General features: G+C 51.2%; 1 protein-coding gene across 3 annotated transcripts in view; it reads right to left on the reverse strand.

The window, feature by feature from the left end:
• Positions 1-6,538: 6,538 nt before the first annotated feature.
• EPAS1 (endothelial PAS domain protein 1) overlaps positions 6,539-25,443 on the reverse strand; it is an 88,996-nt gene continuing 70,091 nt past the window's right edge. For all 3 annotated transcript variants that reach the window (XM_079941257.1, XM_079941259.1, XM_079941258.1), the window contains 10 exons: positions 22,679-22,785; positions 16,825-16,972; positions 15,958-16,172; positions 14,673-14,875; positions 14,016-14,126; positions 12,224-12,705; positions 11,193-11,319; positions 10,941-11,043; positions 10,541-10,714; positions 6,539-8,811 (listed from right to left, as the gene is read on the reverse strand). In XM_079941257.1, the coding sequence (XP_079797383.1) occupies positions 8,660-8,811; positions 10,541-10,714; positions 10,941-11,043; positions 11,193-11,319; positions 12,224-12,705; positions 14,016-14,126; positions 14,673-14,875; positions 15,958-16,172; positions 16,825-16,972; positions 22,679-22,785 (1,822 nt within the window). In that variant the 3' untranslated portion in view covers positions 6,539-8,659. The remainder of the gene's footprint in view (positions 8,812-10,540; positions 10,715-10,940; positions 11,044-11,192; positions 11,320-12,223; positions 12,706-14,015; positions 14,127-14,672; positions 14,876-15,957; positions 16,173-16,824; positions 16,973-22,678; positions 22,786-25,443) is intronic.

Consider the following 25,443-nt stretch of genomic DNA (forward strand, 5'->3'; position numbering starts at 1 on the left):
TACTTCCTCAAACTTTCCCCTCAGTGCTATTTTAGCTGCCTCTGAAATCTCAAATTTTGCTTTTATTTTTAAAAAAGAAATTTATGTACAGTAAGATTCTTTTTCTGATGTGCAGTTCTGTGATTTTTTGCCCATGTGTGAATTCTCATAACCACCACTACAGACAGGATATAGAACAATTCCGATATTCCAAAGATTCCCTCTGTTCTCCTTTTATATTCAAACTCCCCTAGGCCCTGGCAAGAAATGACCTGTTCTCTGTTCCTGTATTTTTTCTTTTCCAGAATGTCATATAAATGGAGTTACATAGAATGAACCTTTTGATACAGGCTTCTTTCACTCAACACAGTACCTTTGCAATTCATCCATGTTGCCGCTTGAATCAAATTTGTTAACGTTCATTGCTGAGTGGTATTCCATCATATCAGTGAAATACAGGGTTGTTTTTTTTTTAAAATCCATACCTCCACTGAAGGACATTCAGGTTGTTTCCAGTTCTTGGTGATTAGAAATAATGCTGCTATAACTATCGGTGGGCAGATTTTGTGTGAATTAAAAAATTTCACTTTTTTAAGATAAATACCTAGGAGTAGTATTGTTGGGTCATATGTAAGTATAAATAAACGGCCATAGGGTGTCCGTGTTTCACATGTGGGGAGACAGGCAGAGAGAGGTGAGGCGGCCTGCCCTGGGCTAGTGCAGGGTTCAAGCTTAGCGGGGCCACCAACCCATTTCCCCATCTCCGGACCCAGCTCTCTCTTGCCGCCCACCTGGGTGCGGGCTGGGACGGGGGAGGGACACAGGGTGGAGGCGCTCACCTGGGGACAGGCCTGGCCGTAAGGTGGGGCCCCGGCGCATCAGGTACAGCATGCAGTGGGGCTGGCGCTCCTTGAAGGGCAGCTTCCCGGTCACCATGGTGTAGAGGTTGACACCTCTGGGGGCATGGGCTTCCCAGGGCGTGCCCCCTCCCCACCCCGCCAGTCCCCTCCCCTCCCTAGGGGTCCTGGAGCCCGTGAGGTGGCGCTCACAGGCTCCACGGGTCAGCCTGCTCCCCGCTGTACTTCTTGCTCGTGAGGACCGCCAGGGCTGTGTAGGCCACAGAGCCGCAGAGGAAAAAAAAAAAAAAAGCTTCCCCTCCTCTGACAATGACGGCATGGTTCCCTCTTCCTACACCTCACTCTGACCCCTCTTTGCCCTCATTAAGACCTCTGATTCACTGAACCTACCTTTTTTTTCATTGGCCATCAACCTCTTCGTATTTTTTCTTTCCTTCTCACACAGTTTCGTTTTCATGGTCCATCACAATAGTCATTCTCTTAGAAACATTCCTCTCTGCCGTCACAATAGAAACATTCCCTAATATAGCTCAGCTTCAAAAAAAATTTCCCCTAAAAAATCAGTAACTTTACAGTGGAAAAACCTGACAGACACTCCCTCAGCCAAGTGATAAAGATTAACATCCACAGGGATAAGCCACATTGACAGCATGCACCCTTGATACGAGGTGATGACAGTGGCACTTTACCTCTGGTCTTCCTCCCCCAAACCCATAGCCTCTGTCTAAGAAAACCATCAGAGAAATCCAAATCGAAGGATGCTGTTCTGTAAGAATATCCGACCAGCGCTCCTCAAAACTGTCAAAGTCATCAACAACACAGAAGGTGCGAATAACTGTTATGATGGACCGTGAAAACTGTCACCGTTTAGGGAAGCCTAAGGAGACACGACAATTAGATGTAATGTGGTCTCTTGGATAGGATCCTGGAACAGAAAAAAAGATGTTAGGTAAAAACTAAAGAAGCCTGAATAAAGTACAGACTCTAGATAATAAAAGCATACCAATATGGGTTCCTTAGTTGTGACATACGTGCCGCAGTTAAGTTAGCAATAGAGGGAGCTCAGTGCAGGAACTCTAATATTTTTGCAACTTTTCTGTAAATCTATAATTATTCTAAAATAAAAGTTCGTTAAATGTTTTTTAAAAAAACTTCCCCTGACCCCTTCCTCCAGCTCTACTCCATTTCCCTGCTCCCCTTCATGGGGAGACTTTTTTTTTTTAATTTATTTTATTGAAGTATAGTTGATTTACAATGTTGTGTTAATTTCTGCTGTACAGCAAAGTGATTCAGTTATACAAATATATACATTCTTTTTCATATTCTTTTCCATTATGGTTTATTATAGGTTATTGAATATAGTTTTCTGTGGTAGACAGTAGGTCCTTGTTGCTTATCTATTTTATGTATAGTAGTGTGTATCTGTTAATCCCATACTCCGAATTTATTCCTCCCCTCCTTTCCCCTCTGGTAACCATAAATTTGTTTTCTATATCTGTGAATCTGTTTCTATTTCATAAATAAGTTCATTTATATATTTTTAAAATTCCACATATAAGTGATATCATATAATATTTGTCTTTCTCTGTCTGACTTACTTCACTTAGTATGGTAATCTCTAGGTCCATCCATGTTGCTGCAAATGGCATCATTTCATTCTTTTCACAGGGAAACTTCTTGAAGGAGTTGTGTATTGCTGTGGTCTCTGTGCCTTCACCCCAGCCTGCCCATGCCTCAATCCACTCCCATCACACCTCCGTCCTTAGCTCTCCACCACCAGCTCTCTAGTCAAGGTCAATGATGATCTCCATGTTGCCAAACCCCAGACCCATTATTTCCTCCTCACTTTACCTGGCCTTTCAGTCTAGTATGTGATCCAGTTAACTATTCCTACTTCTTTTTTTTTTTTTTTTTTTTTTTGTGCGGTACGCGGGCCTCTCGCTGTTGTAGCCTCTCCCGTTGCGGAGCACAGGCTCCGGACGCGCAGGCTCAGCGGCCATGGCTCACGGGCCCAGCCGCTCCGCAGCATGTGGGATCTTCCCGGACCGGGGCACGAACCCGCGTCCCCTGCAGGCGGACTCTCAAGCACTGCGCCACCAGGGAAGCCCAACTATTCCTACTTCTTAAAACATCCTCCTCTCTTGGCTTCTGGGATACTGAAATCCTGGGGTTTTTTTCCTACCTGTTGCTGTTCCCACCAGCCTCTTTGCTGGCTCCTCCTCTCTCTGACTTCTACCAGCGCTGCCATGGCCCAGGGCTCTATCTTAGGGCTCTACTGTTTGCCTGTGCTCTTACCTCCTAGGTATAGTTCATCCAATCTCAGGGATTTAAGTACAGTTTACCTACGGTCAATCCCCAAGTTAGTATCTCCAGCCTCGACCCTATGAGGTAGGCACTCTTATCATGGTCCTTTCACAGGAAAGCAGACACGGGCTATCAGACATGAAGGGGCTTCCCCCAGGTTACACAGCTAGAAGCAGCAGAGCCAGGATTTGAACCCTGGTCTGTCTGACTCCAGGCCTGTGCTGTGAGTGGCCAGGCTGCCCTGCCGCCCTCTCCTTCCATCCCAGCTCCTGACCCCGCCTGATCCCCAGGGTCTTCTGCACGTGCTGCTCATTCTGGCCTCATGCCTTTGTCCCCCTCGTCCATCCACATCTAGAATAACCCTCCCCCACACCGCCTCCCTCTGCATCCTCTTCCATCGCATGGCTGGTTGGGAGGATTTTCCACCCCTGAGGCCCAGGTTGATCTGTCCTGGCCTCCTCTGAACTTCCCCAGGACCTGGGGTCCACCCTAAAGCAACTGAGGGCTCATTTGTATCTATAAGGTTCCCGCTTTCTGAACCCAAGATGGGGGTCCTTGGCCCAAGTACAAGCGCACCTGGGTGACATTGAAACACGGTATCTGTGACTGGGACTGCCTGGGAAAATGTGGGCTGTGGGCCTCCAACACTGTACACCAGCTTGTACGGGCGTCTGAGTTATCCAGGGTGGTTTTTATTTGAGAAGTACTTCAAAAGCCTTTTCTCCTGGGGCCTGGGAGCCCAAGGAAGAGTCAGTCTAGAAGTGAAGGGGTTGGTTTAGTTTTCACCGAGGTCACAGAGAGGCCAAGCAGTTCCCACGGGGGCCACTGATCAAAGGAATATTTTGAAGAAATGGGGTGACGCTGTGATCATGATCATTTTAGAAGAACTGAAAGTGCCGTGAGGGAAGAGACAAGGCCCAGGCCTGTGAGGTGGTGGTGGGAAGGGCCGTGTGTGGGAAGGGCCTGTGCACTGGCTGAGAAATCAAGACCTGATGTCATGGGCCAAGGACGTGGCCCCTTTCACTTATGGTGAGTTCGGCCTCAGTCCCCGTGATGCTGGCCTGGGTTTTGCTCCCAGCCCTGCCACTTTGTCTCCCTGGGCATCAGTATTCTCATCTCTAGAATTAAGAGGTTGAAAAAATAAATGACGGGGTTGGGCTACGTCATTTCCGGGTCCTTTTCAGCATCTTGAGTCCATCTGGGAAAATACATCCAGTACTGTCTTACTGCGGACACTCCTGACTTGAGAGAAGAGCCCAGCTAACCTGGTCACTCTTATGCAGGCCTCCCGATAAAAGTTTTTTCACGTAGAGCAGAGGATGCGCAGGGGCCAGGAGAGCAGGGCTGTAGGTGGTTGAATCTTGTATGTTATGAAGGAAATGGTTCTGCATCGTATCTCCAGAAAAACCCACAGTTCACCCCCCTGCCCAATTTGAAATGTTCATCAGAGCCCATGCTTCAGGAGCGGGGAAATCTTGCCCTGCATGGATCAGAGGGAACTCCACCAGGTGGGGCTGTCTCCTTTCTCAGCTCTGGGTCTGAGTGTCCCCACCCCCTGCAAAAGACAGACTTCTCTTCTGGAGTCTGCCAAGCAAAGCAAGCTCTGGGAAGGTGCCACGTCCCACCAAGGTTTGCCCACCTGGAGGAGAACGCATCCAGAGTCAGGAGGAACCCCAATGGCTGATCTATTGCTAATTCTACACTGGCCGCTGCCGCTGCACACCCGGCCATGCAGGCACATACCTACTCCTAAGCCACCTGCATTTTATAAAAATCATTTTTTTAATTGAAGTATAGTTGATTTACACTGTTGTTAGTTCCAGGTGTACGGCAGAGTGGCCACCTGCATTTTGGAAAGTGGAATCTGACATGAGGAGCTTTTAAATCAGTCTTCACTCGATTGCTAGAGACAAAACATAAAGGGAGCAGGGTGACTTGGGTGGGGCCCATGTCTTGTGCTTGAGTGCTTTGGAGGGGCTGAGTTCCTCTAATCCATCAGGGACAGTGGCCTCAGTGTCCCCCCCACCCCACCCCAGCTTGCTGCACTTAGAAGCAAGAGGAGCTTGGAGCTGCCCTGCACCCCCAAGGGCTGGAGGACACAATCCCAGCCTGCAGGTGGTTGTGCAATGGCCTCGCCTAAGGACACCTCATAGACCCACAGCCCACTTAAATTGTTGGGGGGTCAGGATAGCACCCACCCAGGTCTGAGTCCTGAGCTTGCCAATGCTTTCAGGCAACTCTGCTCCTGAAGGACGAGCTAAAATATGTCATTCATGGAAGAGCTTCAGAAAAAGAAGAGATGTTTTCAGGAAGTCCAAGATGGCGGGCGGGCAGAGCCCAGAAAATCCAATCTGAAGATCCAGGCAGTTGGGAAGAGAAGAGATGAGTAAGCACAGAACCAGAGGGAGGTCTACAGGTTCACGTAGTAACGACAGGAATGGTCTATTTGGAAATGAAAACAGAGCCCTGCCATGAACTCTACCTCGCAGCAGGCACGGTCGGTGTGAGAGGAGAAAGCACAGCCCACACTATGTTTACATTTCGTTCTTCTGTTAGCAGGGTGTGACTGGCCTGAGCCACTTAATATGGCCCTCAGTTTCATCTGTGAAATGGGCGCTCATGGATCGCTCAGCCCGAGGATCGAGTGAGCTAACAAGGTAAGTGTGAAACCACACCACGTGGACTGAACGCTTAGGGGAACTGTAAGTGTGTGACCCGGGAACGCTGATTCTAGGACTGACCATTTTGAGCAGAGGCCACTGCTGGGTCCCTCCCCCCATCCCACCATGGAGATGGCATCTCTTTCCAAGCAGGCCATGACTTGGAAAAGTAAAATTTGAATTAGGGAACCCATCACGCCCCTGTCCAGTTGGGGCTATTGCCGGGCTCTGGCTCCGTCTGAGGTTATCCTGGCCCTTCCCGTGCACATTCTAGCTGGGAGGGCCCGCGTGAGCCCTGCCGCCTCCAAACAGGTCTCCTCTGAGCCCCAGAGCTCAGGCGGCTCCTTTCCCCTGAGCGCCTTCATCCGAAGTGCGGCGTGTGAATACACGTAGGCAGCGGAGTTTTCAGGCTGCTTCCTGTAATTTTCTGAAGACAGGAACCCTGACTTCTTTTCTCGGGCCCCTCACAGAACATAGAAAAAGAGGCCCCCAGAAATATGGACCATGCGTATTTGGTCCATGGACCAAATATGGACCATGGCTTCCTGGTCTTAGTTGCCGAGTTTTAACATTAGCCTTTTCTTCCTTTCTCCAGATTCCTATCAATCAGCTGGCCTCAGTCGCCTCACAAAGATCAGTGCCCATGTTCGTTTTCTGTAAACTGTTTAATAAATACATACTTCACTTTACATCAGTGTAGCCCATGATAAACCCACAGGAAACAAGAGCCACCAGCAGTGGTAGGATCAGAATACTTTAATAAGATAGCAGAGTGTCAAAATACATTTCCTTATAAAGTTAAGCTCCCGTATAGTAATAATGTTGTCAGTAGGAATTTGACATTTATAATAATGTTCACGAAATCATTATGTTGATAGATAAAGTTAATATGAAGTTTGGAATATTTTTCAGAGTGTTTTAGTAAAACTGCAAGGGTAAAATGCCCTTCATGCTGAGGCAAACACACAGAGAAAATCAAACACCAGCGCTTACATGTCAGTAACCCTTCAAGTTCTGCCGCCTGCCGTACGTGAGGCAGGGCTGTGGTGCTCAAGTAACATTTTTGGCAACACAGTGACTAGGTAATTTTTCTTTTGAGATTTAAATTTTATTTTGTTTGGGGCAGTAAGTCCATCCAGCCTTACCAGATTCTTGGCTTGCTGTGTTTTGCTTTGTGTGTTTCTAGAAACTTCTTCATTGTACCCATGACGGAAAAGTTTCACGTGATTGCTATTTCGAAAACAAATGGCATCGTCCCTCTTACCTGGTGAGTTACAAGACGCTCTGAGAACACTGTTTTCAGTGCTTCCTACCTATACACGTCACTTCTGGGGACAGACAGACCTCAAGGAGGGCCAGGGGCTGTCCCCGGAGGTCTGCCTGCTGCACCTCGGCCGTGTAGGGCGAGCTGATGGTGTGGCTGAGGAAGGGGCATGAGATGCGGCTGGTCAGGACCAGGAGCCCCCCTGTGTGCCCCCCTCAGTCCAGCTCCACGGGCTCCAAGGTGGTGAGCTGGGAGGATGTGGACTGGGTCCCTATACCATTTCTAAATCCTCACTTTCTTTCATGAATTCCCATCTAAACCATCTCATGGTAGTTCTGGAAATATCCAAGTGTGCCCCATGAAAGACCATTAGAGTCACATAGCTCAGTGCACTTGAAGGGCTGGCAATGAAACCTGAAGAAGAGTTTAAAGCGCTTCCCCTCCCTTAGATTTGTCCGTAGCCTCCACCCCTGACGTGTCGTCAGACCCTCTTGGCAGTAATAATAATACGTACATACATACAGAATACATACAGAACATGAGGAGAAGGCAGCTGGCGATGCTCCCACATAATGATTCCACTTTCTGGATTGTGTGTCACGCCTATGGCATGTCCCGAAAGCAAAAAGGCAACAGAGAGGGAGACCTTGAGCAGGGTTAGTACAGGCCCGTGGAGTTCTGTACAATTCTGCAGTGTCAGCAACACCATGAAAAAGAAGATTTAACAGCTTAAAAAAGATCTTAAAGTGATTTTGTGAGCAGGATTCCATTTCCGTTTCTAAGTTTTTAGATATTATAAAGTACCCATATATAAGATAAACACTTAACCCAGATATAAATTTTCTTTTTAAAAAACTCAGTTATGTTTTTGAATAATAATTTAAAAAACTCCACCAAATGCAGGGGGAAAACACCAGTTTAGGAAAAGCCATACTGTGTAACTTTCACAGATAACCACATACAACGGAGTTCACCCTTCACATTTTTTTTCCCCCCAAAAAATCGTATCAAAATTAGAGCAAAGAGTTGGCTAAAAAAAAAAAAAAAGACTGAAATTTACAATACAGTGATTAGTTTTACAAAAGAAAGGAGGAGGGCTGAGAGAGAGAGACCACAAATCAAGCTGAGAGCGCAAAATTATTTTGTTTCTCTTTGGCAACAACAACAAAATCCTTTTAGTTAAATGAAGCCAAAGCTTTCCCTAAAGGAGAACAAACAAACATACACCAAACTTGTTAGTATGAATTGTGTGTGTGTGTGTGTGTGTGAGAGAGAGAGAGAGAGAAACCTGTGAATAATATAAATTAGAAGTAATTGAAGTTGGGGAAAGAACAATCTTATAAAATTTAAGAACATTTCCATTGACAGAACAAAACATAGCAGGTAAAACAATTGTATTTTAAAAATATGAATAATAAAGTGAGCATCTTCAGAAAAAGGCCACTACCTGGTGACCTGGGCAAGTTTGCCAGGTAAGTATATCTTGTAAAAAGTGTGTTGGTGTTAGAAATATCTAGTTGCAAAAAAACAGACGGAGACCGTGAAGCTGGTGGGACGGCATGGGAAGGGGGTGCCTGTCAGTGGGTGGCCCTGGCTCAGGTGGCCTGGTCCAGGGCTCTGAGGAGGTCCCCTCCTTGGAGGAGCGTGGAGCTTCCTGGGACAGGAACGTTCACCTCACAGTCATATCTGGTCAATTCCGGCAGCAAGTAGGGCTCAAACGAGGGTCCGAGCAGCCGGCTTGTCATGCCTGAAAGAAGAGTTAGTGCCCTTATTTTCAAAACCCTAAATCAAACATCTGGAAAAGGGTCTATTCCATAAGAGGCCAGCATGGAGGAGACGTGTTGGGAAAGCAAGGGGCATTTCCAGTTTTCATGACTCGGGGGGCAGAGGTGGGGCAGCCCTCATTTCACTTTCTTCAATGTTGTCTGTCTTTCCCTAGTGACCCAGCCCATGCAGAGAGCAGGGACCCAGCAGAAAGCATGTCGTCTCCATCCCATCAGGTGAGAGGGGGCTGAGACCCTGGCGGGGAGAGTGTGCAGTGCAGACAGAGCAGGGAATGTTCGGGGGACAGGGAGGTTGGATGGAAGGAGAGCCCACGAAGGCCTCCTGGCCTGGGAGGTGGAGGCGTGAGCCAGCGCCTGGGCAAGGCTCGGGGTTGCCAACTGACCCATGCCCACTGTGCGCTGGCAGCCGGAAGAAAGGCCGAACAGAGAGAGGGAGCTCTGAAGCAGCTGGTGCCTGCACGCACTTGCACACACACATTACATGCACGTACACAAAATGTACACACATGCATATATACATGTGTGCACACACAGGTCCTTCAAGGGCCTGACTTCCAGTTTCAGGACCCCCACCCTTGGCTGCCCCTCCTTCTCTCATGCTGAGAAGGGGAGGCTCCCAGCACCCCACTTCCCAGGAAGAGCAGGCCCGGGTTCCTGGAGGCGGCTCCGGAAGCCCTTCGTCGGCCCCAGTAACGCGAGGCGCCGGCTCTCCCTTCCCCTGGCTTGGCCGCAGCACCTCATCCCCGGCCCCCCCATGCCTGCCTCCCCCGCTCGACCTCGCTCCCTCGTGGACGGGGCGGGTCTCACGCCTCTCTGCAGCACCGCAGTAGCAACGGATACTTGCTCACCAGCCCTTGCTAATCCCCCCTTCTTTTACCCTAAGAAACGACCTGAGTTTAAAAAGAATATTATTTTTCCCCTGAAAAGGATGAGTTTCCACTCAAGGAAACTGGGTGCACAGCAGGGACGATAATGCTGGCTCCCACTTACTGCAAACACATCCACGGACTCTGCACTTTGCACGCGAGCCTCTTATTTAAATGTGTGGCCTCCTCCGTCCTCCAGCTGGTCACGAGCAGAATTCTTAGCCCAGGCCTGTCTCGTGACTCTAAAGCCCTGAAGCACTGAGCAGCAGTTTGCCCCGAACCATATTGCTGAGGAAATTTCTCTTTTTTAGGGCAGGGGTCCAACAATGTTTCACCCAAACTACAAGCAACCTTTCCGTGACAACATCTACATTTCACAAGATGGTAACAGACTAAGGTGGCCAGTCCTCCCAGAAAGCAAGGTCCAGTAGGGTGAGTCTTCCCAAACCAGCCTGGCCCCCCTCCCAGCAGCACGTCCTCAGCTCAGCTCCTGCCTGAGCTCAGAGTGATGCCCCCCCGGTAGGCAGTAACGTGAAGAACTGAGCAAAAGGCAGGCATAGGCTCGGGGGCTCTTAAGGTGGAAGAGCCCCGGGTGGCACCTGGTTAGTGGAGGGTTCCTTCTCGAGCCCTGTGGACACGTGGCCTTCCAGCCCCTGCTGCAGTACTTGGGGGAAAAGAGGGCTCGCCCTTCTCAAGGCAGCTGCCTTTCATGAGCAGGTTCATCCTGGAGCTGAGCTGAGACCCACTGCCTTGTCCGTCCCCTGGCCCACACCCTCCCAAACCCAGCAGCCCCTGGAACAGTGCCCCCATTCCTGAGCGCACCCACCTGACACCTTGTGAGCCGCTGGTAGGCCGTAGTCCTGGTACTGGGGGGTGTAACAATGCGGGGGGAACCCACTCTTGGCGGGCTCCCCGGGGCTCACGGCAGATGGCAGCTGTGGCGGTGTTAAGTGTCTCAGGGGCTGGCTCCCGCCTCTCATGGGATTTCGGATGAACTCATCTGAAAGGCCAATGTCAGACAGTGGGGGGAGAGACCATGACACCCCCAACGTCCCTCTTTCCTTCACACAAGGAGCCCAGAGATTTCTGACGGCGGCACCCGGGCCAGAGTGGAAAGCGGGGGAGAGGGGGGGGCGGAGACACCCTCCTGTCCTCGCAAGCCTCGGACGGGAGGGAGTGGGGAGCCCCGCCACCGGCACAACGCCTTCCCCCAGGCCTGTGCTCACCACTGGGGACGTCTGCGCTCATCAGAGGGCAGTTCCCACTGCCCCGGAGACTCTTCATCCTTTTCCACATCAAGTGTGAAGTGCTGCTGCCTGGTGGATCCCCCTGGGGGTGGAAGTGCAGAGGTTGAGGGGAGAGGCCAGAGACCCAGGTCCTCAAGCTGCGTCAGGCTGAGGTGGGCAGCGCTCTGCGCCAGCCTGGCTCTCTGTGCTCAGCCCCCGCTCCCCGCCGGCCTCCCCAGGGGCGGCGCTCACCCCACTCATGTCTTGGAAGGCTTGCTCCTCGTATTCCAGCTGTCGCTTCAGCTTCAGCTTGTTGGAGAGGGCGACCATGGCCGGGCTCATCACATCTGGGCCCTGAGGCCCGAAGCCCTTTGCAGACCTGCCAAGCCCAAGAGATGGGCGTGAGGGAGTCTGGAGCCCCACACACCCAGGGCCCTCCCAGAACGAACACTCATGGCCGTGGCGGCTCCAAGACCCCAAATGCAGAGTCCTGAAGGAGGGGCGGTGGGCCTGAGGCCCGGGCTCTCCTTCCTTCCGCAGTGCCCTCTACCTCGCTCTACCTGGTGAGATGCTGAGGGTTCAGGGCACCTGCACCTCCCTCCACACGTGCCCGCCCATACCCGGGCAGCCTCCAGTCCTGGTTTGCGGCCGCCCAGCTCCGTGACGGCAGTCTTTGGGAGGCAGTCTGCCCCATCGCCCCTGCCCTGCCTGGACCGCCCCCCACCGAGAACCAGGGAGGGGGCTCTGTAGAAGGCAAGGGCCCTGGGAGCTTGAGGTGAGTTCCCAGTGGGTGGAAGGGACTTGGGGGAGACGGGGAGGGTGTGCTGGACCCCGGCAGCCGAAGGCAGGGGGAAGGCACGGGCATCTTTTTGCTTTTCTCAACCAGGCTTCCACGGCCGAGCCAAGGACCCCTCCCTCCGTGTTGTGCGTGTGGGTATTGTGCGGCTCAGCTCACGAGCTCTGCATAAAACGAGGCACTCTGAGGGGTGGTCCGGAGAGCCACTGTGCTCAGGGCCCTGGACAAGCTCCTTCTCTCCCTGGCCGCAGGGCCCTCGGGGTGTCCTCCAGCCCAGATAAAACGTGTCCCACTCGAGGCCTCACATACCTAGGGGCGAGTCCCCTAAAGCCCGAGCTCTCAGAGTTCTGAGAAGGGCTGAGTGGAGTATCAGACCCCTGTGGAGTGGGAATTGGTGATGGGGCGGGGGGCCTTTCGGGGCACCTGGCTGTCCCCTCCCTGTACAGCACAGCCTTCGCGGAAGCAGCCAAGGGTCTCTGCCACTTACCTCTTCTTGAACACGGAGAGATGGGGTGCAGTGACGGGGGGCCCCAAGGGCGAGGCCCCCAAGGACTCCACGGGATCTTCGCCGGGCCACTTCGTGGGCCCCACGTGTAAGGGCGGATCAGGGGGCCACTGTGTGTTGGATCTGCCCCCCATGGAGGAGAGAGGGGTGCAGGTCTGGCCACAGCACTGTGGCAGGGACACCTTGCTCCCACCGTCAAAGAAGATGAAGGACACAGGCCGCTGCTCGGGCTCTATCTTCTTGCTTTCCAGCTGATACTTGTCCAGGAGGAAGGGGCTGTGAGCGGCCATCGGGGCCAGTGGCTGGAAGATGTTCGACATGGTACTGAAGGAGTGCTGGGGCGTGGACTGGGGTGTCTCCGGCAAGAGGCTCTCCTCGGGGCAGATGGGACTGAGCTGGAAGTCCTCCCCGTCCATGGGGATGTAGGGTGCCAGGGTCTCCAGGTCCAGCTCATTGAAGTCCGTCTGAGGGGAGACAGACCACAGGCAAAGCCGCTACGGCAGCTGGCGCTGCCTCCGGGATACTGTTCCATCCTAGCCCCTCGTCCTCCCCACCCCACCCCTGCCAGAGGCCTTCCTCCCGCAGCTTCCCGTGCATGTTCTCCCTTGGTCAGCCTGTGCCACCAATCCCCAGTCATTTGAGTCTCCACTCAGGCATCCTTCCACACCCCCCCGGTGCCACGACCTCCACCCAGCCCCAAATGCTCTCCTGTCTCCCAGTCCGAGCCCAGCCTTCACTCCCACACGCTGGGCAGGCACCACCTCTTCCACGAAGCCATCCCTGCCCACTCCGGTGAGCACGATGGCTCCCAGGGGGCCGAGGGCAGCTTTGTCTTCATCACCTCACGTGCCCAGGGTGTATCGGTGGACTGCTCATAGGGTAACCGTGGCCCAGTGCTACCTGTGGGACCTTCATTCTGATCAACAAGAACTCAGACATGGACCCGCAAGTTCCCACTACCATGATGGGCACCGTAGGGAATTCTCACAAGCAGACGCAGAAAAATAAACGTTTCAGCCCTCACTGGGGGAGGCAGCTGATTACAACCACCTGAACTGTTAAAGAGCAGAAGCAGACAGTGATAACCAAACACTAAGTAATGAATCTTATAGGAGTTCAGAGAAGAACGTGCAGGGGAGAAGATACAAACTGAGGAGGCAAGGCAGAAATCTGGATGCATAAATGGGGATGAATGATTTTCCTTTGGGTTTTGTGACCCACATACCCATCTACCCACACCCTAGCCTGTTTACACAGGTTTTACAAGACGTTTGGCCTTATGTAATAAGTTTCTGAAAAGTTACGTGTAAACAAAAAGTTGTCCGATGTCATTTTAAAATGCATTTAAAATAAGTTATTTCAAAGAATCCTAAAATGGAAATGTTTGTAAAGGGAATAATTGTTCCCTACGCTCACAGAAGTCGTATACATCGGGGTATGCTTTTTAAATGCAGGGATCCTGAAAGAAAGGTTCAGTTGTAGTTTTCATGAGCATTAAGAAATATCCGAGTTAGGAGGACATAAATATATCGAGAGTTAAAAGTAGAAGAGCTGGATTTGACACGGGTAAAGCAGAGGGCAGAAGTGAGAGAAGCAGACGACCACAGGCTCCGTTTCCCTGCACCCTCACCCAGTTGAGGGACTGTGGCCTGGGCCAAGCATTCCCACTAGCCTTTGCAACAAAGGGCTGAGGCTGCAAGAAGAGACTTCAGCCTTCGCCACCAGCAGCTGGTAGGCCTGGCCCGCCACTCCACTCTTCCCCACGGCCACCTACCTGGGTGCTGCACTGGTCTTTCGCCTCTGTATCCATGGCAAAGAGCTTTTCGATCGCTTCAATCTTCAGATCGTCATCCAGAGATGTGTAATAGTCTCCGGGGCTGCTGGGCTGGGGGGGCCAGGAAGGAAGGTGACCAAGTCAAGGCTACGGCACTGGCTTCCCCAGAAGGCCAAGGTAGAAGGAGAAATATGTTTCTGGACCCACAGATTCAACTCTATTCCACGGAATAAGAATTTGTAAAGAAACCACGCCCTAGGAGCTGTGGGAGCCTCTCTGAGTTCAGTCTCCTCGTCATAAAATGAGGCTGTCTTGAACAGCAAACAGGATAGAGGCATGGCTGGCCGGGCTCTGCAAACTGTGGCTCTGTGCCCCCAGCAGGATGGTTACTGCCCTCCATGGGGACTGAGCTCGGGGCTCACAGCTGTGTGCCACTCGGCCCCTGTCTTCAAGGACCTGATCACATAGATGGGGGTGGATGGGCACTGAGAGCAAGCGCACAGCGCTAATGCGTGGCAAGTAAGTATCACAGCCCCCCAGGGGGCTCCTGCGTAGGAGGAGGGCAGGACTTGGGTCTGGCCTGTCCGCTCAGCCATCCGGCAGCAGCCAGAGGAGGAGCCCACCCTCTCCATGGCCTCAACCCCAGGGGGCGCTCACCGTGGAGCAGCTACTGCTGCTTCTGCTGCTGCTGGCGGCACTGGGGGTGGTGCTCCCCGGGGCGGCTGCCTGGGGCACGGTGAAGGCGGGCAGGCTCCCGGCCTCCGTGTGGGCGCCGTGGCTCCTGGGCTCTCCGGCCCACTGCTGGCCTGGTGGCAGGATGGCCTTACCATAGGCTGAGGACTCCTCAAAGTTCTGGCTCCCTGTGGAGACAAGGGCCTGGCTTGGTCCGCACCCCCGACTGCTGGGCTCACCCCAGGGCAGAGGAAGGACGAAGGATGCACAGGTGACCCTAAAGGGGCCTGCAGCGTGCCTGGGGCTCGGCCCCCGTGTGCTGAGGCTTCGCTGGGACAAAGGGGCCTTCAACTGGGGCTGGGGTTCAATGTACAGGCCCCCTTTAATGGGAACACCCTGCTGAAGCCTTTAATTTTCAAAGACTAAATGTATTAGGAGCCACTCTTCCCTGAAGGGCAATCCAGAACGTAGAGGAGGAGGTTATGAAAACTGGGCAATTTGCCTCATTGCTGCCGCGAAACTGGGAAGCTGCGTGACTCCTTGTCCCAGGGCTGCTCTCTGTGATTCGCTGAGATCACCGTTCCCCGGTGGCCTTTCACAGCACACCTAACGGGGCTGAGCCAGTCCAGAGCAAGCACAGGGTGGCGTAGCTGTTCCTTGAGCGGCCACAGCAGGGCTGGGGGGTGACCGTGGGTTGCAACATGAGGAAGAAGGGGCTTCCTGCGTTCAGAGCGCGGGGCAAGAGCTGACAGCTCCGCTGGGGCCACCAGGACTCACATCCCCGTGGGACAGGCAAACGTTGAAAGAAGTGCATTCGAGGGCTTACTCCCGGGCCTGAATCTTTTCTCAGCCCACGTTTCTGGAAGGATTTCTCCCAACATTATTTCAACCTAGCAGGCCTCTGCCTAAACAAGCAATCTGTCCTTCCAGGTGCAGATGGAGATCTGCCCACCCTGTGGAAAGATGCCCGTGGCCTCGGAGCAGATCCCTCTCGTCTCAGGCTCCCCCCTCCCCACGGTGGAGAATCGACCAGAACACCCCCACCCCCCACCACCCGCCCCCGCTCAGCGCTTTACGAGGTCAGAAATAGGACGGGTCTTATGCTGCGGTGAGTGCACGTGCCCAGCATAGGGTCTGGCCACCAACGGATGATCAGCAAGACTCAGGGCAGGCACACGGCAGCTCTGCTTAAGGAAGAGCTGCGGCCGGGGAGGCCTCCCCCCGCCCCAAGAGGGTTCGACGGGCCCTGGCTCAGCGAAGCGGCACCCACCGAAATCCAGAGAAATGATGGCATCTCCTGCGGTGGGTGCGAGCTGCGCCAGCTCCTCGGGCTCCTCCTTCAGCTTGGTGAACAGGAAGTTGCTCTTCTCAGACACAGCCACCTTGCCGCTGTTGTCAAAGATGCTGTTCATGGTCATCAGGTGCGGCTTGAACGGGGACTCCGTCTGGTCCATGGAGAACACCACGTCGTTCTTCTCAATCTCACTGGTGGGACAAGAGCGAGCTTCAGACCGTCCATAGTTTCCAGCAAAACTCTTTTACTCTCCAGACACATGCAAGTCCTGATAGCTAAGCCTCTCAGACAGAAACACGGGTACGGACAGTGTGCTGGCATTCCGTAAAGAACCGTGCGCTGGAAGGTTGGAGTCGTGGAGCTAGCGACGCGGAGAGCACCGCTGAGTGTGTGTCTGTCTCGGATGCTGCGTTAATGTCGTGCGTGGGCTGCGTGGTGTGCATGAGACTTGAAGGCTTTTGCTTTTGTCGCACCCCGGCAAGGACTTTCTCTAGATTTCTTCCCAGGTGCTACCGAGCAAAGGTGTTACATCTTCTCCCAAAGAGTAACAGTGGTTCTCTTCCCTTGGTTCCCATTCAGAAAGCACTTAAGTGACGACTGTGTTCTAGCTGCCTCCCCACGTGGGTCAGAGGCATGACAGATGACAAAGGGGGAAGGGGCAGAACAAGCCTGTAAGGGGAAATCCCAGTGTTTCACCGTTCCCAGGACGCCCACTGCAAAAGAGCTCGCCGACGTGGTGCCAGGTCCTGAAAGGCTCGGCATTCCTGGGCTGCGTCCTCAGTCTCAGGAGCACCCTGCACCCCAGAGCCTGCTTCCCCTCCCTGCCGGCCCTCACGTGCTCACCTCAGGACGTAGTTCACACACATGATGCACTGGGGCTGCAGGTTGCGAGGGTTGTAGATGACCGTCCCCTGCGTCTCCAGCCACACGTAGCCCCCGTGCTTCGCAAGCATCCGGTACTGGCCACTCACCACCTGACCCTTGGTGCACACTAGGGGAGGAGAAATGGGACCTGAGGTCAGGAGGTGGGGGAGGAAGACCCCACGGGGAGGGCAGCGTGCAGGGGAAAGATGGGGGAGAATGAGCTGGATGGGAGCTTAGAGCATCTCGCCCAACTCTTCATGTTGAACATGAGGAAAGTAACCAGAGAGCTTAACTGACTTCCCTAGGCTGGCTGTGAGGGAGTGGCCATCGCCAAGCCCTTGGCAAGTTGGCTCACCCCTGGCTCAGCTGGGAGCAGAAACCAAGAGCAGCACCTGCCTTCCTTCCCCCCCAAGGGAAGCCTCTCCATGGGGTGCCCTGTGGATCCAAATGGGCACGCAGGGAACAGGCGAGCCCCCTCTGCCTCACACTACAGGCGGCAGGGTGCTTCCAAGCAGCGTGGAGAACGCCTGTCCTCGGGCAGCCACTGGTAGCAGGCCCACCGTCGGCACTCTGCTTGCGAATAAAGGCAGTTTAAAGAAACCCCCAGATATCCTCGATTGTTCCAGGTCATCCGTCAGACCTGCCGCCTTTGGGGCCACAGCAAGTCTGTGACCCACAGCAAAGGCAGCAGCAAGCCCCCCGCCAGCCTCTACACACAGCCTCGCCAAAGCCCCGGTAAGTCCTCCCAGCCGCCCAGAGGGGCTGCCTGCGCATGACTTCTTTCCTCTTCCAGAATGCTCTAAATGTTCATTTAATATTTGTTTTACTCTATAAAAACATCGGGGAAAGGGCCCGGCATCCCAGATTGCCCTCTTCCCCAGTCCAGAATGCTCTATCTGCTCCCATTAAAAAAAGAATCAACAAGTCCCTTTAAATGAAAGTTTACTAATGTTAGGCTTTCTGATAGCTTTCTGAACTGCCCATTTACTTTCCTTCTTGGGAATTCATTCTTCTGAATTCCAGTCTCAGAAACCCCCAAATCACAGAGATAGAAGCATGCTGGCAGGATTAGGAAATCTTGGTTTCGGTTTTCCTCATCTGCAAAATGGGGTATTGATAATAATAACAGTAATGATAATAATTATTAGTACCCAGTGTCCCATAGCTGTTTGTACTGAGGACCAAATCTGCCTGCCTGGTTTATCAGGTCCAAAAATGTGGCTGAATGTCACCGACAAATGCTGTATAGGAGAAGCCCCTCTGCTCCAAAGTTACTAACATGTACAGTGCCCAGGCCCTGTCACGTCTACAGGACACATCTGTAGCTAATGTCACAAGGGGCCCTGTGGGAGAACATGCAGACTCTCTAAACGTCACAAACCTCCCCACTTTTCCGTGTAGGCTCGGGAATCACTCCCCATTCACCACCCTGTGTGGTTGAGGAATGCAGCTCGGTTCGTACTAACCGTGCTTGTAATCCTTCACATTTAAGTTCTTCTTGGCACATTTCCTCCTGTTCAGAAATTAACAAGCACCTCCAAGCTACAGGAAGCACTGTAACCATACTGCACATAACTTACATGTGTATCCTGCTCTGCAGGGTTCAAAACCATCTCATAAGATCAATTCATTTCTGCAAAGGAACTGGAACAGTGCCTGGCACACAACGCGTCCACAGATTAGTGTTAGCATCACCTCGTTCACTGGACAGTGATACCACGAGGTATCTATTATTATTCCTGTTTTCCATCTGAAGAAACTGAGGCTTAGAGTGATTTGCTCAAAGGCCCCCTCAGTGGAAACAGTCGACAGGCTTATAGTCCAAACTAAAGGGTCCTAAGTCTTTTTGGTTTTGTTTGCATTTAAAAAAAGTCAACTTTGGTGAGGTTTAATTTCCCTTCAATAAAAAATGCACCCATTAAAAAAAAATGCACCCATTTTAAGCACAGATCAATGAGTTTTGCCGACTGTACAGACCCTTGTAACAAGTCACCACAATCAAAGGTATAGAACTTTCCATCATCCAACCTCCCTAATTTCTTATACCTCTTGACAGTCAATCCCCATTGCCACTGATCTGTTTTCTGTTGCTACACATAGAAAGGATCTTCTCTCCATTCACACGTAAGCGGGATCATACAAGAGCTCTTTCGTGTCTGCCTTCTTTTCACCCAGCATGTTTCCCAGAGCCCTCACGTTGTTGTAGGTATTCCTGGTTTGCTTTTCATTGCTAAGTAATATTCCACTGCATGGAGATACCATAACTAATTTATCCATTCACCTGTCAATGGATGTTTGCATTGTTTTCAGTTTTGGGTTATAATGAATAAAGGTGCTATAAACATTTGTGTACAAATCTTTGTATGGACATGCAGTGTGAGTGCAGCTAGGGGTGCAATGGCTGGGTCATAGGGTAAGTACATGTTTCCTTTATAAGATACGGCCAAGTTATTTTCCAAAGTGGTCATATCATTGTCTAATCTTTTTAATAAAATCCTGTGCTGTAGGGAAGACAGATACCATCTTTTTTTAATATGAGGGGACTAAGGCCAGAGGGATTTTGACCTGCTTTACATCACACAGGACAACAGTCTGGGTTACTCGACAGCCTGTGGCCCGCAGTACAGTGCCCTCCTACTACATGCCCCCGGGCGACACTTCACTAGGAAGACTGAATTGGTGGTGGCTGCTGTCCTAAACCATCATGGACCCTTTGGCCAAAGAAATAACTCTGTCCTCCCTCATCTCCCTTTATCTAACCCATTGAGGCTCCTATGCCCAAGAGACATGATTCTTGCACAATTTCAAGTACCTGGAGTTAACTTATTCATTAACTCATTAACTTATTCTTAATGCAGACAAGATTCAGGGATCTTATTCTTTTTGATTAAACAGTGCAGTGAGCCAAGGTTTTTAACTGCATTTCTAGCATTTGCAGGCAAGGGCCTGCTCTGTCAGTAGAATATAATTACGCCAGCTTTCTAATCATCTGCTCATTAATGCCAGCCTTGGTGAGGGGCCTGCTACTTGGTAGATAGGCTTTTTATGGCCTTTAATCTTGTTTTCCTAAGAGCACATAATGTCCTCACACAACAAAGAGAAACCAACCCCCCTTCCCCCAAACCCTTACCTTCTGAGGGTAACAATGTATAAATTACTAACCCATTTGGAAATGATGGCTTTCAATGATTTAAATTTGGTTTGAGGTCTGAGCTTCCCCAGTAATTTCAACGGTAAACTTTCACAGGCTAAGACACACACACGAGCATAAACTCGGGATGCTGGTGTGTGAACCTGGACGAGCCTCAAGCCTGGGCCTCCAATTATTCCACAGTATGAGTGTGGGTCTGTGGTGCAACTTTATCTGCATAAACCCAGCAAGAAAGACAGAGTCAGAGGGACAGAGAGAGAGAGAGAGAGAGAGATTGAGAAAGACTGAGAGACAGAAAAAGAGGGAAAGTGAAAGAGAAATAGATGCCTGTGTTTAGCTGGCATTAACCCAATTTGCAGCCCACGCACATCTCCCTTTGCTGGATTCAGGCTGGCTGAGCAGAGGCCTGAGCTCAGAGCTGCTTTACTTGGCTCCATCAGGGGAAGACGGGAACCTGTGATTTCCATTTGGGTTGTGAATTACCTTTAAGCGTGCCTAATGCTTAAAACCACAGATTCAATAAATCTGCACCATATTTCCCCTGGATTCAGCAGAAAACTACTATGACAATTTTTTACCCCAGCTCTTTTTTAAGGATCAAAGATGTTCTAAGAGAAGGAAAAAAAAAAATCACTTTCATAGGCCTAGTGAGAAGCCATCATTTTTGTTCTCTTTGACAGTAGTTTCCTCTACTTTCCCACCCCAGAAGGTAAAGCACAATACTGTCCCGCAAGAATTTCCAGAAACTTTCGCTATTGTCCTCTACTTTGACTCACCCTTGGCTGAGAAGGAAGGCTAGGCTTTTCCCCAGTTTTACATCTAAAGGAGGGAAGCCCCAGAAAGCCAGGCACTGGGAATCTTTGGGTAAGCTGGGCCAGAGCCAGGTCCCTGGGTCCCAGTACCAGCATGACTTTGGGAGCTGAAACCACCATGGGCCAGAGAAGCATGGGGAATCCCAGAGTGGAGGCTGGAGCCACATCCTACAGTTTAAAGCTGGGGCAGGCTAGAGCTGGGCCACATCCATGGGCGCACAAAAGTACCTCCACCTCCCTCCCGCATCCCTGGGTCCCTGAACGGGGAAGCCGGATGGTTTGTTTTTTTGCTGGAGAACACAGTGAGAAACTTCTTTGAGATATCATTAGGGGCCCTGTTGCACTGTTGGATCAAACCCGAAAGCCATGAGGATGAAGCAAAGAAACCAATTAGAAAGAGAAGATCTCATTCCTTAAGAGAATATTAACTGTGCTTCTATGCAGCTTATGGCCTGCTGATCTGAACTTCAGGTGTCCTAACCTTGGGATAGATGGATGGATTTAGGAACAACGGACAAGTAACTGCACTTCCATTTTCTTCATTGCCACTCCAAGGCCGCAGCTAATCCTTGGACTCCAAGACCAAAAGGGCCACTGGGAATCTTCTCAGACTTACCCATTTTAAATCCTTCTGTAATCCTCTCAGCACCCCGATCTGCACTGGGGGCACTTATTTTGAAGCATTCTTTCCCAAATATGTTTTTTTTTGCCCTTGGGTGTGTCATTCATTTAGTGCCTGTACTGTACCAAACACGATGCTAGATACTGAGGCGGAAGGTATGAACCACCATGCTCCCACGGAGCCCAAAGCCCTCCTTCTTCCGCAGAATGCGATCCCTTAGGGCAGGGATCAATCCTATCAATTTCTATTTCCCCCAGTAGGCCAGGTATAGGGCTATAGACCCATAGTCCTTGCATGTTGATGGGCTGTATGGATTCAAGAAAATTGTCTTGGATCACCTGCAAATGGGAAGCCTTAATTGGGAACATAGTCAACTGAAATGCACTAGAACTGCCCTGTCCAGTATGGTAGCCACTAGCCAAGCGTGACTACTTAAATTTAATTAAAACTAAATTTAAAAAATTCAGTTCCTCAGTTGCACTAGACATATTTAATACACAGCATAGCTCACATACGGATGACGCAGATGAAGAACATTTCCATTGTAGAAAGTTCTATCGGACAGCCCTGTTCTAGAATCCTTTCATAATTCAGGTTTTCTTTCAAGCTGCAAGGCACCATTTCCACACGCCGTTACTGGGTTGCCTGGACAGCCTTCCCCAACTGAGTTCTCTTGATTCAGCAAGCAAGCTCTTGGAAAACCAGGACCCGCCTCAACACGTCCATTAGGTTGGTATCATGCACCCTCTACCTCTGTTTAGACCAATGCTCCTCCATCCTTCAAGGTCCAACTCAAGCGCCCTGTCTTCTCTCTCTGAACTCTCTCAGCCCTCTTCTTTGAATGGATGTACATGTTCCTATAGCGCATAACCCAAGTTGATTCCATGCTGTCTCGTATTACACTCTACGGGGCTGTTGCATAAGGTTAAGCAGACTGTTCACTGCATAAGTGTGCTCAGTGAGGTGGTAAGTAGGGACTGAGATTCAGCCCACCTTCCACTCTCCAGGCTGTACGCCTTGGTGTGTTTGTGTGTCCCCTACCCAAAGTGCCCTTTTCCTGATTTGCATGAGCATGTCACACAGGACGGTGGCAGCCTTGGTTCTCTAACCATCCTGCGGGCATGAGTCTTGTCTGCCACACAAGATGACGGCTCTGTGAAGGAAGCAACTGGATCTTCTCCCTTCTCACCAGTCACACCCCACTCAAGGCCAGATTCCACAGACATATAGGGCACTCCTGGTACTTACAGTTCTGGTGACTTTTGGTCATGTTCTCTGAGTCCAGTGCATGGTAGAACTCGTAGGCTGAGCGGCCAAGCAGCTCTTCAGGGTGGTAACCAACCAGTTCTGTGATTCTAAATTTTTTTAAAAAGCAAGGGGGAAGAGAAAGACCATATGAATATGAGCAGGGGCTCAAGGACCTTTATGTAGAAGGTAATTCAAATGCACACATTCAATGAAACACACTCGGAACGTCCCGGTCGTACCATTCATCCAAGCAAAAGAAAAAACCAACAACAAACATGGTGGTCAACCTGCAACTCTGGGTCTACTGAACCTCCACTCTTCCTGCCCTTCCTGGATTGTGTCTGGGGAGGAAGGAAAAGCACCTGTTCAGGGGCTCCCTACCTCCCACCCCCAAATAGACACATGTGCCTTGCTCCAGTGACCACTGGAAGGGGCTCTCATTGCCCCCTACCCACAGATTTTGCAGACAAGGGAGCAGAGATGCAGAGAGGGTAGACAGTTTGCTTGATGTCTACACAAGTGTCCGGGGACAGAGCAAGAACGAAAATGGGAACATCCTGACTATTCCAGATTATTCTAGTAGAGGGCGATATAAATGAAAAGTGAAAATTATGTGGTCCCAAGTTGGGAGAAGCATGGAGGCGGCCTCTGCATGTGTGTTAACCATGGATTGAGGAGGGACCCAGGCAGGTAGAGCCCTGTCTGTGCTTAAACCTTCTCCCCTCGGGTCCTGTCTGGTGACCTCAGATACCTCCTAGACATCAGGTTTGCCTTCATGGGTTCTACTTGTTCTTGCTATCGCAAGGAAAGGAGGGAGGGCAGGAGGTGCCGAGAGGAACAGATACAGAATCATAGTCCTAGAAATGTGCCCCTTCGTTACACTCCGATAAATAGGCGGCTTCCGTGTAGGGTGTCTGCTTAGATGGGAAGTGGGCAGAGAAAAGGCAAATGTGGACGTGAAGAATCACTTAACTCTCTGAGGACCCTCTGCTCTGTGCTGGAACCTTTAAAATAAGCAAAGCCCTGCCCAAGAACCACCAGATTAGCTCTTTCCCACGTCATACCTAAACATTATTTCTCATCATCTTTGGTCTCTCACATTTTTTCTAACGGGCTCACTGTCTTGTTTACTTAGCCTATCACGAGCGAGAAGTGATGCTCTATCCTCATCATTACAAGCTCTATTTTGGAATACGTGACTCCAGGGGCACAGCCCTGTCACCTGTCCACGCCGGAGAGGAACAGTGTGGAGAGGAAAGCAGAAGCCGTGGCTCCTTGGTCTCCTGTCTCTACTCCTCTCTCCCGCTCCATACGGGTTTTGCACAGGTCAGACGAAATCATCCTAAAATATTATTTCCATTCTGTCACCCCTCTACGTAAGCACCTCCAGCTTACCTAGGACCAACCACGTCCAGAGTAAATAAACTCCACCTAACTTCTAAGGCTCCAGGGTCTTGTCTCCATCTTCCAAGCAGCCTGATTTGCAGCTGATCGGCAGCATGGCAGGTCCCCCCTCCCCGGTAGACCCCTCTCCTCGCAGTTCCCACCCCTGGCAAACCCACGCTGGCCGCAGAGCCTTGAGGCCTTCTCTTCTCGGAGCCCTGACGATGACAGGGCCAGCTCAAGGTCCCGCCTTGTCCCTGGAGCTTTCTCCAGGTTTCCCCTTCTCATCAAGTCCTTACAGGCAAACACAATGTCACAAGGAGTAATGTATGCTTCTCTCCACATCCTAGGCTGCCAACCCCTGAGCTCAGGGACCACATTCTCCTTTGGCCTCCACTACCACGGGTGCTCAGTAAATGCTAGAGTAGCTGACCAATGGCCTGACAGTCTTTGGGGGCCTAAGGTACAATCAGAGCCCTGTCTAGCCCAGCACTGCTAAGGAACCTGGGCACTAATGGCCCACTTTTCTTCCTAGAGCATGGTCACCTGTCTCAGTGCATGACGGTGCACACACACAGCCTTCAGCGCAGCCCTCACGATGCTCAATCCATCCTTTCTCCATTCCGTAAGGTGTGTCTGGTGTTGAAGTGGGCAGAGAAGAGGCAAATTCTCTGCCTAGGTGAGACTTGGGGGTTAAAGCCTTTGTAAAACAACGGGCAACACAACTGAGCTGAGAAGCTTAGGTCTCAGTTGATTTAGCCCAGGGGAGATTTCTCCAGTGAGATTCCAGCAGCTCACCTGCACCAGCCAGTTGGTCTCAGACCAGGAGGATCTGTCCCCTCACTTGGCCCTGAGCAGAGAGGTCTCTGAACTCATCAGCAACAGACATGTTCCTCAGTGGCCTACCTCCAGGGCTGGCATTCATGGCGCCTTAGCCAAGGTGGAGATTCAGGGAGAACAAGCAGACGGCCGCACAGTGCAGGCCCTTCGTTTCCTACACCCACGTAGCTTTTCTGATGGGTCCCATGCCTTTCAGCCTTAGCCTGGGAACCAGAATTGCACCGGTGGGCTGTGCTGACAACGGGCTGGCCATTTACAGGCTCACCAATGTGCCAGATAAGCTACTTCTGTTCCCGAACTAGGTCTAGAGTTTCCTAGAGACCCTCAAAAATGAGGCTGGTTCTGGGAAAGATCTGACTCTACTCCATGAAGAGATTACACTTTCTTTCAAGATTAGAATCTTTTAAAATGCTCAGAGTAAATGTTTATTACAATCAGCCTCAAATAAAATATTTCTTAATCTAATTAACGTGCCATCCATTCAGAGGCACACAATGGGCATGTTTTGGAAGTGGACAAACAAACCTCGATTTCAGAATTGC

Source organism: Stenella coeruleoalba (genome assembly GCF_951394435.1).
Source record: "Stenella coeruleoalba genome assembly, chromosome: 13".
Taxonomy (NCBI): domain Eukaryota; kingdom Metazoa; phylum Chordata; class Mammalia; order Artiodactyla; family Delphinidae; genus Stenella; species Stenella coeruleoalba.